The sequence below is a fragment of the Amaranthus tricolor genome, chromosome 10 (genome assembly GCF_026212465.1).
Source record: "Amaranthus tricolor cultivar Red isolate AtriRed21 chromosome 10, ASM2621246v1, whole genome shotgun sequence".
In the NCBI taxonomy this organism is placed as follows: Eukaryota; Viridiplantae; Streptophyta; class Magnoliopsida; order Caryophyllales; family Amaranthaceae; genus Amaranthus; species Amaranthus tricolor.
Genome location: NC_080056.1, coordinates 2,811,842 through 2,827,648, shown reverse-complemented (window position 1 = coordinate 2,827,648; position 15,807 = coordinate 2,811,842). Strand labels below are relative to the sequence as shown.

Sequence of the window (15,807 nt, the reverse complement as noted above, 5' to 3'; positions counted from 1 at the left end):
TGCTGAACTTCCGCTCGACCCGAGTCACCACCTCGCTCGGTCGAGCAAGCATCCAGAGAAGCTACTGACTTGTTCTGCACACCTTGCTCGACCGAGCCAACACCGCTCGACCGGTCGAGCAATACTTCACTCGATCGAGCGGTTGGTCGAGCCACTCACTATTCTGCTTCTTTATTTGTTGCTTTGATCAAGCAACTCTCATCAACCGTTCCAAACCTTAAACCACCCATATTCGACACATCTTTATCGACTCTCTCTAAAATACAAAACAAAACATGTTCGATTATATGTTTAAAGTTAACGTCATCATTAAGATTATTGGTACTTGCTTTAACATTATCAAATCAAATTAAAAATAGAAAAGAATCCAATTATAGAAAGTAAGAGGAGAAGGGGCCGGGTATACATTCTCTTCATCACACATTTGTAGTCCTTAAATAAGTGAGAGTTGTTAGCATTTAGAGGGAATGGAACTCCATTGCCATTATGTCTCCTCCTCTTTTTTCTCTCAACTTTTCTTTTTCATTATTTTATAATTTATTTTGATCGGAGAAAAAAAAAGAAGACAATTTGGTATACAAAGCATCTCCGCAAAGTGAATGTTCGCTGATGTATTGAGGCAAAGTTATCGTAATTTACAGAAAAGGTTCATCCAAGAGTCAAACTTGTGATCTTTCAATAATACATTACTATAATATAATTTGCTTTTAATGAGATATATTTAGCGATATTTAATTTAAATTCGCTATTTTAGTATTTAGTGACATTTATTAAACCCTTTAGCATCATAATAAAAAAATCACACTAAAACTTTTTGCGACATAAGATCTAGTAACATTTTTCACAAATGTTAACTTAAAATAAAAACCAATAATTATTACTCTAAAAATATAAATTAATGGCATTTTTTAATGTCACTAAATCTAAAGTCGCAAAAAGTTAAATTTGTTGTAGTGCATAACGATACCTATATTGGATCGATGAAAATTGAAAATTTTTTTTATAAATAAGTAATGTGGAAATTCCGAGGGACTTTTTGACCGCACTCTTCTCTATGGGTATGAGTTGTCGTCTTTTTTTCCTCTCCAGATCCTAGTCATAGTTTTCTATGAACGGAATATATTGCATATAATAATGAAAAAGTAATGTGAAAATTAAAAAATCAATATGCTAATTAGTCTAATTACTTGAAATAAGTACCAAATAATTTGGTTCATACTAGACCACAATCAATATACTACTCCATTTATCCCTTTGTTTTTGCTGCCCAATACACAAAAAAAGAATTTATTTTTAATTTTCAATTAACAGCAAAATTAAAAAAAACTAGTATTTTTTTATGGGTTAATTATCATACTAATCAAACTCTTATTATTCAACAGACAAATGGCTGATTGTATTGTATATGAAGGATTCATCGTAAACTTCTCATCAACATCATAAAAAAAAAAAATAAAAAATAAAAAAGATTTATGTTAAATCAATTTGGCCATATAAACACCCAAAATTTGTTGAATTATTGAAAAAGAAGTGTACTTGCACATATTCAGTTGTGTGTGACACCATCCAAAACATAGCTAGACATGCATGTGATGCTCAAATTTAGATTACTATATATATTACATACACAAGCTCAGTTGAGTACTTATCTCTATATATATGTTGAATTAAATTAGTTGTTATATATTCTTTTATGCTATGGTACACAATTCCATATGTTAATAAAATTTTTGATTTATTAACAACTCAAATCATAACTTAGAAAGGCTTGAGCCTATAAATTCTCTTATTGTTGAACAATTTTAAAAAGATATTTGATATTTCTAATATTTCATACAAGTGCATAACAATTAAAAAGGATAATATTGCGATCCTCAAGCCCCACCACTTTATTATTGACATTAGGGCAATATGGCTCACCCATAGTAATTAGGGTTTTTTTTTCCCAACCTGATTTCTCCTATATGTAAATGGGCTAGATTAATAAAGGATAATGACAAAAAACACTTCTAAGGATTTAATCTAGTATAAGGGGTAGAAAGATCACCACTGAAATATACTTAAAACTTAAAAGTATTGCTTTAACTAATGAAAATCGAATTTCTGTTACACCCAAATTAATTAGCCGATTAGAAACCGTCTCTCTGAGAAATGTCTCTCAGACCCGACCAGTTCATTAAAATTTAATGCCCACTCTTACTCTACATTTTCCTTTATAGACCGACCTAATTTGAGATAGTCTCTTAAAGAAATCGTCTCTCACAAAAATTTATAAATAACTTAATGTAAGTTGTAATACCATTTAGAATGATGTTGGCGTATAAGATACCCATGAATTGTTTTCCTACCAACTAACCACAATAGTCAAACCCTTAATATTCAACAAACACATGGTTGCAAATTTGTGTTGTATATGAAGAATTCATCATGGATTGCTTCTATACATCAAACACAAATAATTATCACAAACCTATTTGGCTATAAATTAAAAGTACCAAAAATTTGATCAATTATTGAGAATAACATTAAATGTACGTATACACATATTCTATTGCATGTGATTCCATCCAAACATGGCTTAGACATGTGATGCTCAAACATAAGGTTAAGAGTTAAAGGTCAATGCATACAATTTTCATATAAATGTTCATATCAAATCATATGTAACTTACATCATTTACAATATAATTTGTTGGATTTAAATTAGATAAAAATAATATCAAGCTCCTAAATTCCTCACCAATTAACAATCTTGATCATATTTCACTCAATCCCATCTTCTAAAAAATAAAAAAATAAAAAAAAAATAAAAAAAAAACCATTAAATTAACTTAAATTAATCCATTGATATTAGGGACATAATTTGATGAAAAGATTTTTCGGGTTATTTGATTAACAAGAGAATTAAAAGGAATAATTTATATGTTTTTAATCACTTCAAACACATTTTCTTTAATAAAAGAAGTATTAATTCTCAATTACCCATCAATTATATTATTTCTTATAATATTTTGCATCAAACCAAAATTTTTCATTGAAAAATAATTCATAAAAAATATATATTTTTCAAGAACTTAAATATAATTTCATCTAACCCAAAAACATCCCTTAATCAAAACAATCAAACCAATCATTTAAAATTAAAAGTTAATCATAACATCATCATTAATTAAAATTACTCTCACTATATTTCGCTCATTTTTTATTTTTTTTTTTAATTTACCCTGAAAATAAAGGTTGAGTAGATCCATCATTATTCCCCAAATTATGAAACATACTATTAAAGTCAAAACTATAATTATCTAAATCATTAAACCCATTAAGAAACCCACCAGATGATATATTATGATCACCAGCCGTTGATCTCCATCCTCCATCATGTTGTTGATGATGATCAGATGATGATGATGGTGATGAATATGATCCACTCCCCATCATACATTCCAACTTAGGGTTCACCATAAGCTTATCACACCCAATCCCAGCCCTACAACCATCATCCGCCGCCATCATCTCCGTCGTCTCTTTGACCATTTTACCCTTCCCCTTGATTCTCCGCTTCCTTCCGGCGTCTTTCTCCGATGAAGAATTTCCGGTTAACCGTTGAACAAGCTCCCGGAAATTCGCGACGTCGGTTTTTATAATTTCCGGCGCAAAAATATGAATTATTCGGATCTTTGGCTGCTGGGTTTTGGAGATCACACGTGAATCTTTATGCATGCTTAAGGATGTTGTTGGGTTTATCATTGTACTTTGTCTGTTGAACAAATGAGTCATTTTCTAGAGATAGAGAGAGAAAGTGGAAGAAGCAAGAGAAATAAGGGTTTTGGAAACTTTTTGTTTTGTTTCTTGAATCTTGAGTATTTATGGGAAAATTTTGGGTATATTATAAAAAAAAGAATTTTAAAAAAAAAAATAGAAAAAACAGGCTATCCCTTTAAGAGTGGTAGGAAGGATTGAGAGAAAAATGGATCTTGAGAAGAAATAGTAGAGGGATACTTGTAGTATGTAGTGGGACAACATTCAAAGTTTTTGATAATTTACTATAGACTATTGGGTGGTCCTACAAGATTATATGAGTAATATTTAAATGAATATTAGTATATAGTTTATTAATGTGTAAGTGTATGTGATTAAGATATATAATATAGATTAATACAATTTGTTGTGAGTGAATATTATTTTATAGGTTAATGGTTAACCAAATTGTATTGTATATGATTTTAAAATGTGATTTTATGAATTTGGAGGTTACTTGAGTTTATGTGAAACTTCTATGATATTATTAAGAATATGATGCTTAGTTAAACAAATTGAAAATACACAAACTTTGAATAACAACCATATTATTATTATTATTATTATTATTATTATTATTATTATTAACTTTTAACTTTTCACATATTTTTTTATGAGATGGTCTCATCATGAAATACACTTTATATATAGGCTAAATAGCCCAACTATTACAAATTATTAACATATAGACTTTTATTTTAAAATTCGTCTTATTGAGAGACAGTTTCTTACGAAAATAAATTTTAACATTTTGTATGAAAGTAAATGTTAAGGTTTTCTTTAGAGGTTATATGAATTTGAGTTAATATTATTATAGTGTATGATTATAGTATTAATTATAATTATAATTGTGTTTGAAAACTTATCATAATATCTTCTCTATCACAACATCAATGAGTAAAGACGAATCTAAATTTAGATGGAAGGGGTTTAGATTTTTTATACAAGTATCTTACAAAGATTTTTGGTGAGGGAGTCTAAAACTACAAAAATTAATATTTAAGTATTTGACGATTAATTTTATTTTACGTTAACGATATATAATTTGACTTAATTATAACATAGAATTTGTGTTAAGATACTTTGTAGGCCAAATACACCATGTAAAGTACACTTTCAGTATATTTTGAAGGTGGGTCATGATTGATCTTCACGATAAGATATCTCTGCATATTTTCATAATAATAGGTAAAATGTAACTAATGTATATATTCACTCAAAACAACATTTTTTACATCCGAAATAAATGTCAATCTCAATGTTAAAGAATCTAGCTAGGTGATATACGATCGAGCTAAGCTAAGTTTCCCAATAAACCAATTGGGAGCTACGGATCGAGTTGGGTGGACTGAGGTGTAGTAACGGTAAGGTAGCTCTGCCTATCATAAAAATAATAGGTGCAGTATAACTAGTGTGTACATTCACTCAAAACAACATTTATCACATCCAAAGTAAATATCATATGTAATTCCACGTTATTATTTTTAGTCGAAATTCACTACAAAATAAAATAATTGAATATAAATTGAAAAGGTCAATTACGTGTTAGATTGACTCAAACTACTCCTCTCGAACACGACATAATCCGACCCGACCCGAAAATAACCCATAAAAAATAAACCATTTTAATCGAAATCCGATCCATCAATCTTTTGACGGGTCTAATTAAACCCATCTATAAATAAAAGATTTCGAACCAAATAAAGCTAAAAGACAATTTTGACAATTTCTCTAGCTACTTCTACGCTTCTATAATTAACCCAAATTAGGAATTGGAATATCACCAAATTTAAAGGCAAAAGTTAATGAAAGTCTTGATAGCGAAAACAATAATGTATTTTAAAATATAATAAGAAAAATATATTTTATTGTGTTATGTTAATTTTCAAATTTATAACCATATGTTACGTAATAAAAACAACTTTTATATGATTAAAAATTGAAAAAATATTTTCTAATAATGTATTGAACTTAATTTATATTCTAATTAGCAAGTTCATTAGCAAGATCCTATTTAAAAATACTACATGCTCATAAAATCAGGAATATAATGGATAGAATTGTCTAATGAAGTATGAATTCAAAGATTTTAATCCAAATAAATGAAGTTTGAATTAGCTTGGTGACTTGGAAAGTAAATTTCTAATGGAACTTTTAATTTCTTTAGGTGCTATTTTCTACGTTAAATGTTATAGAAATTAATTAAACTTGATAGTTTCCCGAACTAATTTTTATTACAATTTTAAATTTCTATGATATTCAATTAATATTATAAGCAAACAAAATAGTACTAAATAACAACTTACGTATAACAAAAATAGGTTTTGGATAGGTACCAATTAAAATGAAACTTTCTTTTATCTATTTGACAAGATGTATTTATTTACGTGAGATGATTTTCAATATATAATTATGTTTAGAGTATATAATAATATATCATCACTTTAAATTTTTGATTCGGTTAAATTCTTGACATGATATCAGGAATTAGTGTGACAAGAGGTCATATGTTTGAATTTCAATCACCCATCATTTAAAGAATATGCAGGGTCTGGTATGAGGAGGATCAGTACCGCATCCACATTTCAGCCAGCCTAATTAATATGAGTTATAAAAATATGAGCTCCTTGTTTTGAGATCGTTTCACGCTTTCACAAGAGTAGTTGAAAGTAAATATGCTAATAACATATTTGGTTTACGATTAGTTGTATTTCGTTTTAATTATCTTTTGAGCTTGGAAGGGGTTCTGTTCCGGATGTTGAGAGAACAATCAACACTCTCAACTGTTGCAATGAGAATGTCTTTTAAGGTTCACAGTAGATATGAACCATTGGGGAGGCTTAAGTCGCTTTCTGGGCTGTTTCACTATGTTCTCCTGCACAAGATAACAAACGAGGGTCGGAGAGGGGTCCTCCTTCGATGATTAAGTCAGCAAGGTTTTAAGAAGATTGCTATTAAAGCTCAAGGGAATATTTTGTATGGGTTTTAGTGTAAAATGATACGTTACTCTTGGTGATGCAAGGCATCGTGTATTTATAGTGGTGACTGGTGAGTTTTAAGAGAGGATTCCAAAACTCTAATGGCCGTTTTGGCTTTTACCTTGAATGGAATCTTTTGGGGATCTGTGGAGAGAGAAGTAGAATATCTCGTAGGACTACGTGGCATTTGGTGATTTGTTGATCTTTGTATCATGGTCTCCACTCTCTGTCTTTTAGTACAATTTCCTAGGTAGGGTACGAGGTAGGTGCGGTGTCTTGCCTTATACGAGTGTTGACAGCTTTTTCTGAGTACGGATGCAGTTATCTTATACCATGTCATTATATTCGCTGCTATCATGCTGCATGATCAACCGTCCTGCAGGTACTTATATTCCTCTATTATTCTGCAAGATTAACCATCCTGCAGGTACTTATGTTCCTCTATCATTCTGCAAGATTAACCATCCTGCAAGTACTTATGTTCTTCTATCGCTCTGCAGGATTAACCATCCTGAAGCTATTTTATGTTTCTTTATCTTCCTGCAGGGTGCCTCCAAATGTTCATATACTTTCTTCATGATCTTAGGATTAGGGGTCATATGCCCCAACACATACTGAATTCATTTTAGATAGTTGGTTTTACTTAGTAAGAAATAATAAGAATAAATAATGTTTTTTAAAATGTACTATCAACCGTACATTTATGATATAATGTAGGAGTATGTCATTATCTAACCTAGTTTCATAGAGAGCTTGCTTCTATTACAGATTTTGTAGTTTGAAACCTTCGAATTACCTTCCATCTCTATTTTGCATCAACATGCCGTGTTATACCCATGAAAGTAAAAATTAGAGACTATTTTTTTTATTATTTAATAAAGTCAAGGTCTTTTTAATTAATAATTTTGTGAATTTTAAATATATATGTTGCTTTTCAATCTACATGCCACCAGCACAACATAATTTATCAAACTCATTTAAAAGTATTTGACATTTGCTTGTTTTATCATTTTATAATGCCACCACAATCACTTATCAACTACACTAATTCAAATTGTTTTCGTCCTTTTCTTTTCAAGTTTTCAAAAATTTTTAATAATTTTATTTGTAGATAACATAATAACTAGGAAAGAACAAGTAATTGATATTAAGGGGTATATGTTACTTTTTTTTAAAGAATTGTGGTAGTTTAAGACCAATTAACACAAGTATTCCAAGAAATATTTAGATGAGATGATGAGATTAAATTAATTTGTGGATATGATTATGAAATATAAATATGGATATAACAAGGTAGTATAATAGAAAGACATTAACTATTTGGATCCCATGATGAGGTTATATTTGGATCAAATGAAGAGATCAAATTAGTTTAAGAAAGTATATGATTATAATTGCATATAGGTTTAGACTAAAGAGAGTTCGGCAGAGTTCGACGTATCAATTTGACTGTTCTAATTATAAAATTTTCTCTCATCTAAAATCTATAATAGATCAGATTCTAATTTATGAACTCTTATTCAAATAATAAGAATCCTACAACTAAACTAGACAGTTACACCTTTTGTTTCTTTGAGATTGTTACTGATAATGATATACTGTGAAGAAAAAAATCACTAACAGACTTATAATAACAAAAAAGTATTATTTATTTTCTCCTTAATTTGGCTTCTAGTTATAATTCTAGTCGGTATAGTTTGGCATAGGAATACATGAGTATATGACATAGAATGGTTGACTATGATCATATATAATCTAAAATATTTGGATCAAACCATGAGAATCATTGCCATAACTCTCCTTTCCTAAAGTCGTTGGTGAAGGAGACATATACGTAAGTGTAACCATAAACAAATTCCAGGGTCGGTTTATACATTTTATAGATTTGCCTTTCAATTTAAAGCTTATAAATAAACAACTCTCAAGAAATGATTGAAACATGATAGAGACAAATTTTTGTTACATTTATTAAGAGTTGAGGATAATGGCTTTATGCACTTTTTTTAACTTTTTTATTCGAACCGAGAAAACATTTTTGTTGGTGAGGAGAAACTTAATATTTTTATATAATTAACGAGAATTAAATTTTTAGTATGAAAAAGAATGCTTTTAGCCAACAATAAATAAATTAATCTGAAAAGAAAAGATCACAAAAGTAAATAGAAAAGATGCAATAAATATTTAGCAAATGACTGTTAGTTGTCAGCTTTTTTAATTAATTTATTAGGCGCATTGATTTTTTGTTAGCCTTTTAAACTAGTTGAATAAATTGGTCGTATAAAGAGATTTTTAATAAAATTAAATATTAATTGTTAGTTATTTATTAGAGAAAAAGTATACAAAAAGACTTTGCCAAAAAAAAACAACCAAATTAGTTCTTTTATTTTAGCTTAAAAGTCGGTTTTTTTAAAGCTTTTGACCAACCAAAAGCAAAAGGTCAACCACAAAACCATCCTAAAAGCCACTTACAACACCCTAAAGATACAAATGGACGATTTTCCTTGGGAGTTATGGTCCTAGGCCCTTGTTAGCAGTGCCCAAGCAAGGTATTTGCTGCGCCAACTTCTGCTTTGGTATAAAGCAAAAGGTATGAATGATGAAAATTACCGAAACTATTTAAAGTCCCAAAAAGTTAATGTGGAAATACAATCAGCTAATAATAAGAAATTCGTGGTAGGCAAAGTTACAAAGCTTATGATACAACAGTCTAAAACATCACTATATTGTATATGCCCATAAACTTGGATCTATCAAGAAATGCAGCAACAAAAGGATAACCATATTATTGCACTAACAACAATATTAGTGATTAATGAACCCCTAAATTCGCCTGGTAAAATTCTCAATCATCCACAATGCCCAACAACAAAGTGAAATGTAGTTCGAGAATTTTCAGCTCAAAATACAACATAATACTAAGACGGAAACACAACCAACCTAAACTCTAACAGGGAGGGGAAGGGCGGGGAGGAGAAGGTGGTTTCAAAGACAATGGCTCGATAATCCCTATAAGAACCAGGATTTTTCCTAGCAAAGATAAAACCAAAATTCGCATATTTAAAGCTTGTTTTTGTACCAGAGCACACCTTTGTTCTGGCTATCATTATCTGCCTCCACATAAATACATTCTTTGGCTTCCCTCCATGTTGCCATATAAACTGGAGTCTCGTCAAACCGATAATATTTACCCAAAATCGGCTTAATTGCCTTCGTTGCCTCCATTGCATGATAATGGGGCATGGTGGAGAAAAGATGGTGAGCCACATGTGTGTCGGTAATGTTGTGGAATACCTTGTTCAAAATACCGTAATCTCGGTCCACAGTAGCCAATGCCCCTCTCAACCAATCCCACTCAGATGAATCATAGTGGGGAAGAGCAGGGTGTGTATGTTGAAGGAAGGTGATGAGCACGAGGAAAGCGTTAACAACAAGCAATGGAACCCCATACACACGCAAAACCCAAGCAAGCCCATTGGCAGCTGCAAGGCGGTAAAGTCCATATGCCACACTCAAAATCCCAATATCAGAAATGTAAATTTGCAATTTCTCACGCTCCGAGTAGATTGGGGATGAAGGGTCATAATGGCAGGCAAACCGTTCGTATCTCCTACCAGAGACATTGAAGAGAAGATACAAAGGCCAGCCGAGGGTTAGCGTGACGAAGAGGGAGAGAATGCGTCCAGGTGGGTTGTTAAGGTACTTGGAAAACCACGCAAGGCCATCCTTTGTTTTTGGTACAAAAACTTCATCCTTCTCCATGGAACCAGTGTTGGAATGATGACGCCGATGGCTGTATTTCCAAGAGAAATATGGTACAAGGAGGCATGAATGGAGAACAAGGCCAACAGTGTCATCAAGCCATTGGTAGTCACTAAAGGCGTGGTGGCCACATTCGTGGGCTATTACCCAAACACCAGTCAGGACACAACCTTGGACAAAGCCATAGATGGACCAGGCTAAGTAGTTGCAGGGCTTTGGGAGGAGATGGATGTAGTTAGTGGCAGCGTAATAAAGGATGAAGGCAATGGTGAGATCATAAACAACATAAGAGAAAGAGCGTAGCACAGAGCGCCGAAAGCAATGAGGTGGGATGGCTTTTTTGAGCTGCCCAAGTGTGAATGGTGGTTTCTCAAAAGGTACTCTGTTGAGAGATTCAGTTTTCTCCTTTCTCACGGTTGGAGGAATAGAACGCCCCCCTGCACCCATGGTTCCTGCAGCACAGAAAGGAAGAACGAATAATATCAATACAACTAAACTATAACGAGAAATTTTCACAATTGACATTTGACACAAATGACCAATTTTTAATTCATTGCTCCGTATTGTGCTAGGTATTGTGCTAGGTTTTGGGCAACGTATAACGGAGGGAGGCCCCATCCAAAAACCCTTGCAGTTGAAGGCAAGGCCCAGGCAGGTTGATTCCCATGAAACAAAACTACCACTCCTCGACTTGGATTCAGATTGGTATCTAACCACCCTCCAATATAAGGAGTTAAATGCCAAAAGAAATTGGAACAGGTAAAAAAAATATATATACAAATACAATAAACAAAACAAGATAAGAAGCCATTACTTGGGGAAAATTTGGTCCTTGTGGTGAAAAGAAGCACTATTAAGAGGTATGACTATAACACCGAAAAACAAATAGTACATAAATACATCTCCTAGGCTTACAGACACCTACAAAAGAAATTAATAAAAGGACAAAAACCAAATTTCTTTGTTGAGGCATAAAGCACAGTACTTGGCTACAACTAGTTGTTGAGGCATATCCCAACAATACTTCGCCACAACTATTTTGTTGAGGCATAAACCCCGCAATACCTGGCAACAACTATTTGGCCATAATCCCCACGATACATGGCCATTAATTTGTTGAGGCATAAAGCACAGTAACCTCTCACTGAGCAGTCATGAAATAAAAAATTCCACATACAACTATCTCTTTTTTTTTCCTTTCATTTTGGTACTAACGACATTGTTAAAATAAATAAATGGAGTACATCAACTGTAAGAAAATACCAGCCTTTTCTTTACAGGTGACGAACATAAAAAACAGAGTTCATGATGGCTAAAGTGGTTGGACACTTACAACAACACTAATCATACAACATGTCACTACTTCAATGCAAAATGGCTCTAGCCTAAGGGTTTGGGAGGGAGAGTGCATATAATCTTGTTCTTTTTATTCAAAGAAATTGTCTTCAATTATCCCTAAGATTGCAAACATCATCAATAACTTTATACAAAACCAAAGATCTATAATAAATTTTTGGCTCCATTCAGAATGGACACGGCATTAAAACCATACAAGAGTACAATATCTTAATTACATTAGCATCTTCAATCTCAGTCAAGGTATCAGCATACGTGTGATCAAGATATCAATGAAGCAAAAGCCAAGCAGATACCTCCGACAAGGAATTGACATATCACCTCATTCTTTATGAAAGAGACAGTATTTTCAGTAGTAATAGGAGTATTAAAAAAACCTCTACCCCACAAAAATAAATAAATTAATGAAAAGACATCACTTTCATAAAAATCATTAGACATTAATGAAGCACGTAATCAGGTTGCAAGCATATGCGACCAAGCAGTCTAAACCAGTAAGTATATCAATATGAACCATAGATTATACAAAAACAAAAGAAAATTATGGGCCAAACATGAACGAGGTGAAAATGTGAGATATAAATCAATTTTGACTATTAGGGCAAAAAGGTGACCTTCTTAATTCTTCTACAATTTACTCCATCTAGTAGAATAAGTAACACTAACGGATAACCCATACTCCTAAAATTTACTCCATCTAGTAGAACAAGTAACAATAACCCATAAGTAATATCACTAGCAACATACACTAGGAAGGCACAACATTACAAGTTAATTCATACTTAGAAAAATAATCCATATTAAAAATTGACAATCTACTTTCCGTAGTTCTATGTTCCACACATTACATAATCAATTTCCATCAACTTTTAATAATAACACTACCAATTTCGGATTAACTCAAATAAACACGACTTAAATTCACATGCAACTGCTCTCGCAAAAGGTAAATACTCTCCCCCACCTTTGTTACAGGATTCTTTATTTTGCCTTAAGCAGCCAGGTTGAATCTTTGACCCACTTTATTTACTTTATTTTACCTCAAATACTCCTGTTGACTTTTTGACACTCATGATATAGATATCACACTTATCTTTCCCTAACAAAGTCAAGTTAGACTTGAACACGTACCAATACCGAATGAGTTCCCAAGGCTGGGTTACAGAGCTCCCACAATTCCAACTCACGCTATTAAGACACTAAAGAAATACTTCCTCCGTTCCGTTTTAGTCGCTATGCATTTGCATGAGCACGGGTAGTGATTGACGTGTAGTTGATTGTTTGATTGTTTACTCTATAGAATATAATATTTTATTATTATTAATTGAAAAAGAAAAATAAAAATAAAAATATAAAGGGTATTATGAAGCTTTGGTGGAAAAGGTACCCGAAAGAAAAGAAAAAAATCAAACAAATATACCCAAAATGTGATCCTCTCCATGTGACCACTAGCTAAAGAGGACAAAATGTTGACAGCCCTGCTGTGGTTTTCTATTTTAAGATAAATCACTTAAAGTATATTTTATTAATGTATTGAGACCAATTATATCTTTTCAACCATGCTTTGTACGGTTAAACATGAAGTCAAAAAGGTTTAGTACTACTTCCTTCGTTCCATAGGAGGAAGTATACTTCCCTTTCATGACTAACCCAAGAAAAAACGCAATAAACTCATCTTCTCAGTCATATAACACCGTTATTTTATTGTAAATTGCTGTTAACGATGACATTTTATTGTCAGACATGTCTGTAGCCGGTTTACAGGACAATATAGTATTAGCTAGAGTGTCATAGTCATAGCAATTTGCAATAATCCTACCAGATATTGCCCCAAACAAGTCGACAGCTAATATTAGGCCTAGTAACATGAGGAGTGAGGACATATACATTTAGTTGTCATGAACAAACAAAAGTATCAGGTGAGGTGTGGTAAAAAATGCCCACCCCTTCCCAATTTGTAGCAAGAAGTCAAGAGCTAGGACAATAAATACCAAAATGAGTAAGTATAAATAAATGCTCACTCACCACCCTATAACTTTAGGCTTTTGAGTCTATTCTACATCAGAATCCAGAATAACATACGAAGTATATCTGTCTATGTAACTATGTAAGGTGGAAGGAAGCACACTTAAAACTAATCCACAACTTTTAGTGATAGTTAATGTTTTTTTCAGTTCTCTAATCAGAGATTCCACTAAAATTAGCATCAACCAAAGCTTTAACTTCTTAGAGTACGCACGTACATAGAAACTTTTGATAAGCTTTTGAAATACTATCATTATTTGCAAAGAATGCTGAAGGCTATATATATTATACAACATGTGACAGAGGGAGTAACACAGAAGGATGGTAGCTGAATTTGATTCTTCAAAAATTCATAGATATTGTTCCGCCTATCATGTACTTTCTCCATTATACTTTGAAACATTTCACTTTATTAGGCAATTTAAGTTTGATATGATTTATTGTAGATTATGAAAATAGGCAATTAGAGAATCGGATCTCACTTAACTAAATAAAATAAAATAAGCTTGAATCGTCAAGCGTGCAGCAAGTATTTCAAAATGGAGGGAGCACTATCCCTATTTCCCTCTAATCTAACCAACAAACTTTAATGAGTAGATAAAATTTATAACATGTGAATCACAAAAAAAAAAAATACCAAACTCATTATCTACAGCATCAGGGCCAAAAAGCATATATTCACGCCCTCTCTTTTTCTTCTCCGTCCACAAACGAAGTTGTTCCTATTTTACTTTTCTACCTACTTTTCGTGTGGAAACATAAAAAAATTTCAAACATTCATAGCACAAAAAATGGACCAGACAAGACGATGTGACTCTGGCTGACTGACTAGTACAAAATTACTGTTCCACAGTATTTGAAAAAACAACAGTACTGTATCAACAATGCAACAATACATATGACGAAAGATCTAATTAGATCTGGATCTCAAATGAATTACATTCTACTCACATTCAATCAATCAAGCAGAAATTACTCATTTCAACAACACAAATTGCACCGAATATTACAAATAAACAAAAAATAAAATCGGAAAAAAAATCATAATCGGAAAAAAATCCATCAAGAAATGAAATAAAAAAAACAACATAAAAATTTAAACATTACAAATCATTTTTTCTGCAAAATAAATATAAAAATATAGATTGTACCTGAATGAAAATGAAGATAGAAACAGAGAAGAGGAGATTTCTATGTTGAACCTCAAACTCTGTAGTTGAAATCCAGATTTCTTCTCAGAAAAATAAATAAAGAAATTGAAAATGGAGAAGAAAGAGGAATAATATATGGCCGTTTATATTCGGCCTGGATTTCAAGTGTTTCCTGAAAAAAGGAGGGGGAGGAGGAGTCGCAATTTAACCTGTGATTTCCCTCCTGCAATTGTGGGTCCCATTCACTTGCATGTTCTTCCAAGTGCTTACTTTATCTTTACACGTGTATGTCTGTGATTTAAAGGTTGTGTCATTTGAGATGAACGATGCAATCTCCACCGTTATTATCAAAGTTTTATGGAGTATTTTATTTAATTGTATGTATTTATATTTTTATGTATATGTATAATTAAATGTATATCAATCCGAAAATATTTAAGCTAATAACTAATATTTTAAAATAAATTAGTACTTTCTCTGTTATTTGTTATTCTTCTCTTTTACTTTTTAAACAGTTTTCAAAATAAATTTAAAAATTCAATATCCCTAAATACACATAATAAAAAATATAAAAAATATATAATAAAAATTTTATAATAAGACGAATCTAATAAGATCTCACATGGACATATTTTATCTTCTAAAATTATTAATTAAATTTCTCCCTTTTTAAGGTGAAAAATATTCCAAATAGAAAGAACATTAGAGAACGGAGAGAGTATTATTTACGGTATCACATG

General features: G+C 31.8%; 2 protein-coding genes across 2 annotated transcripts; both read right to left on the bottom strand.

Moving 5' to 3' along the window:
* Positions 1-3,219: 3,219 nt before the first annotated feature.
* On the bottom strand, positions 3,220-3,816 carry LOC130825942 (VQ motif-containing protein 25-like). Its single transcript, XM_057691394.1, has one exon. It carries the CDS (start codon positions 3,775-3,777, stop codon positions 3,220-3,222), a length of 558 nt encoding a protein of 185 aa, XP_057547377.1. The 5' UTR covers positions 3,778-3,816.
* Positions 3,817-9,534: 5,718 nt separating this feature from the next.
* LOC130825871 (delta(12)-fatty-acid desaturase FAD2) lies at positions 9,535-15,241 on the bottom strand. Its single transcript, XM_057691319.1, has 2 exons — positions 15,068-15,241; positions 9,535-10,987 (listed from the first exon to the last, which is right to left on the bottom strand). Exon 2 carries the CDS (start codon positions 10,980-10,982, stop codon positions 9,834-9,836), a length of 1,149 nt encoding a protein of 382 aa, XP_057547302.1. The 5' UTR covers positions 10,983-10,987; positions 15,068-15,241; the 3' UTR covers positions 9,535-9,833.
* Positions 15,242-15,807: the final 566 nt, after the last annotated feature.

Coding starts and splice junctions, on each gene's coding strand:
- LOC130825942 (XM_057691394.1), bottom strand. CDS start 3,777: ATGACTCATTTGTTCAACAGACAAAGTACAATGATAAACCCAACAACA.
- LOC130825871 (XM_057691319.1), bottom strand. CDS start 10,982: ATGGGTGCAGGGGGGCGTTCTATTCCTCCAACCGTGAGAAAGGAGAAA.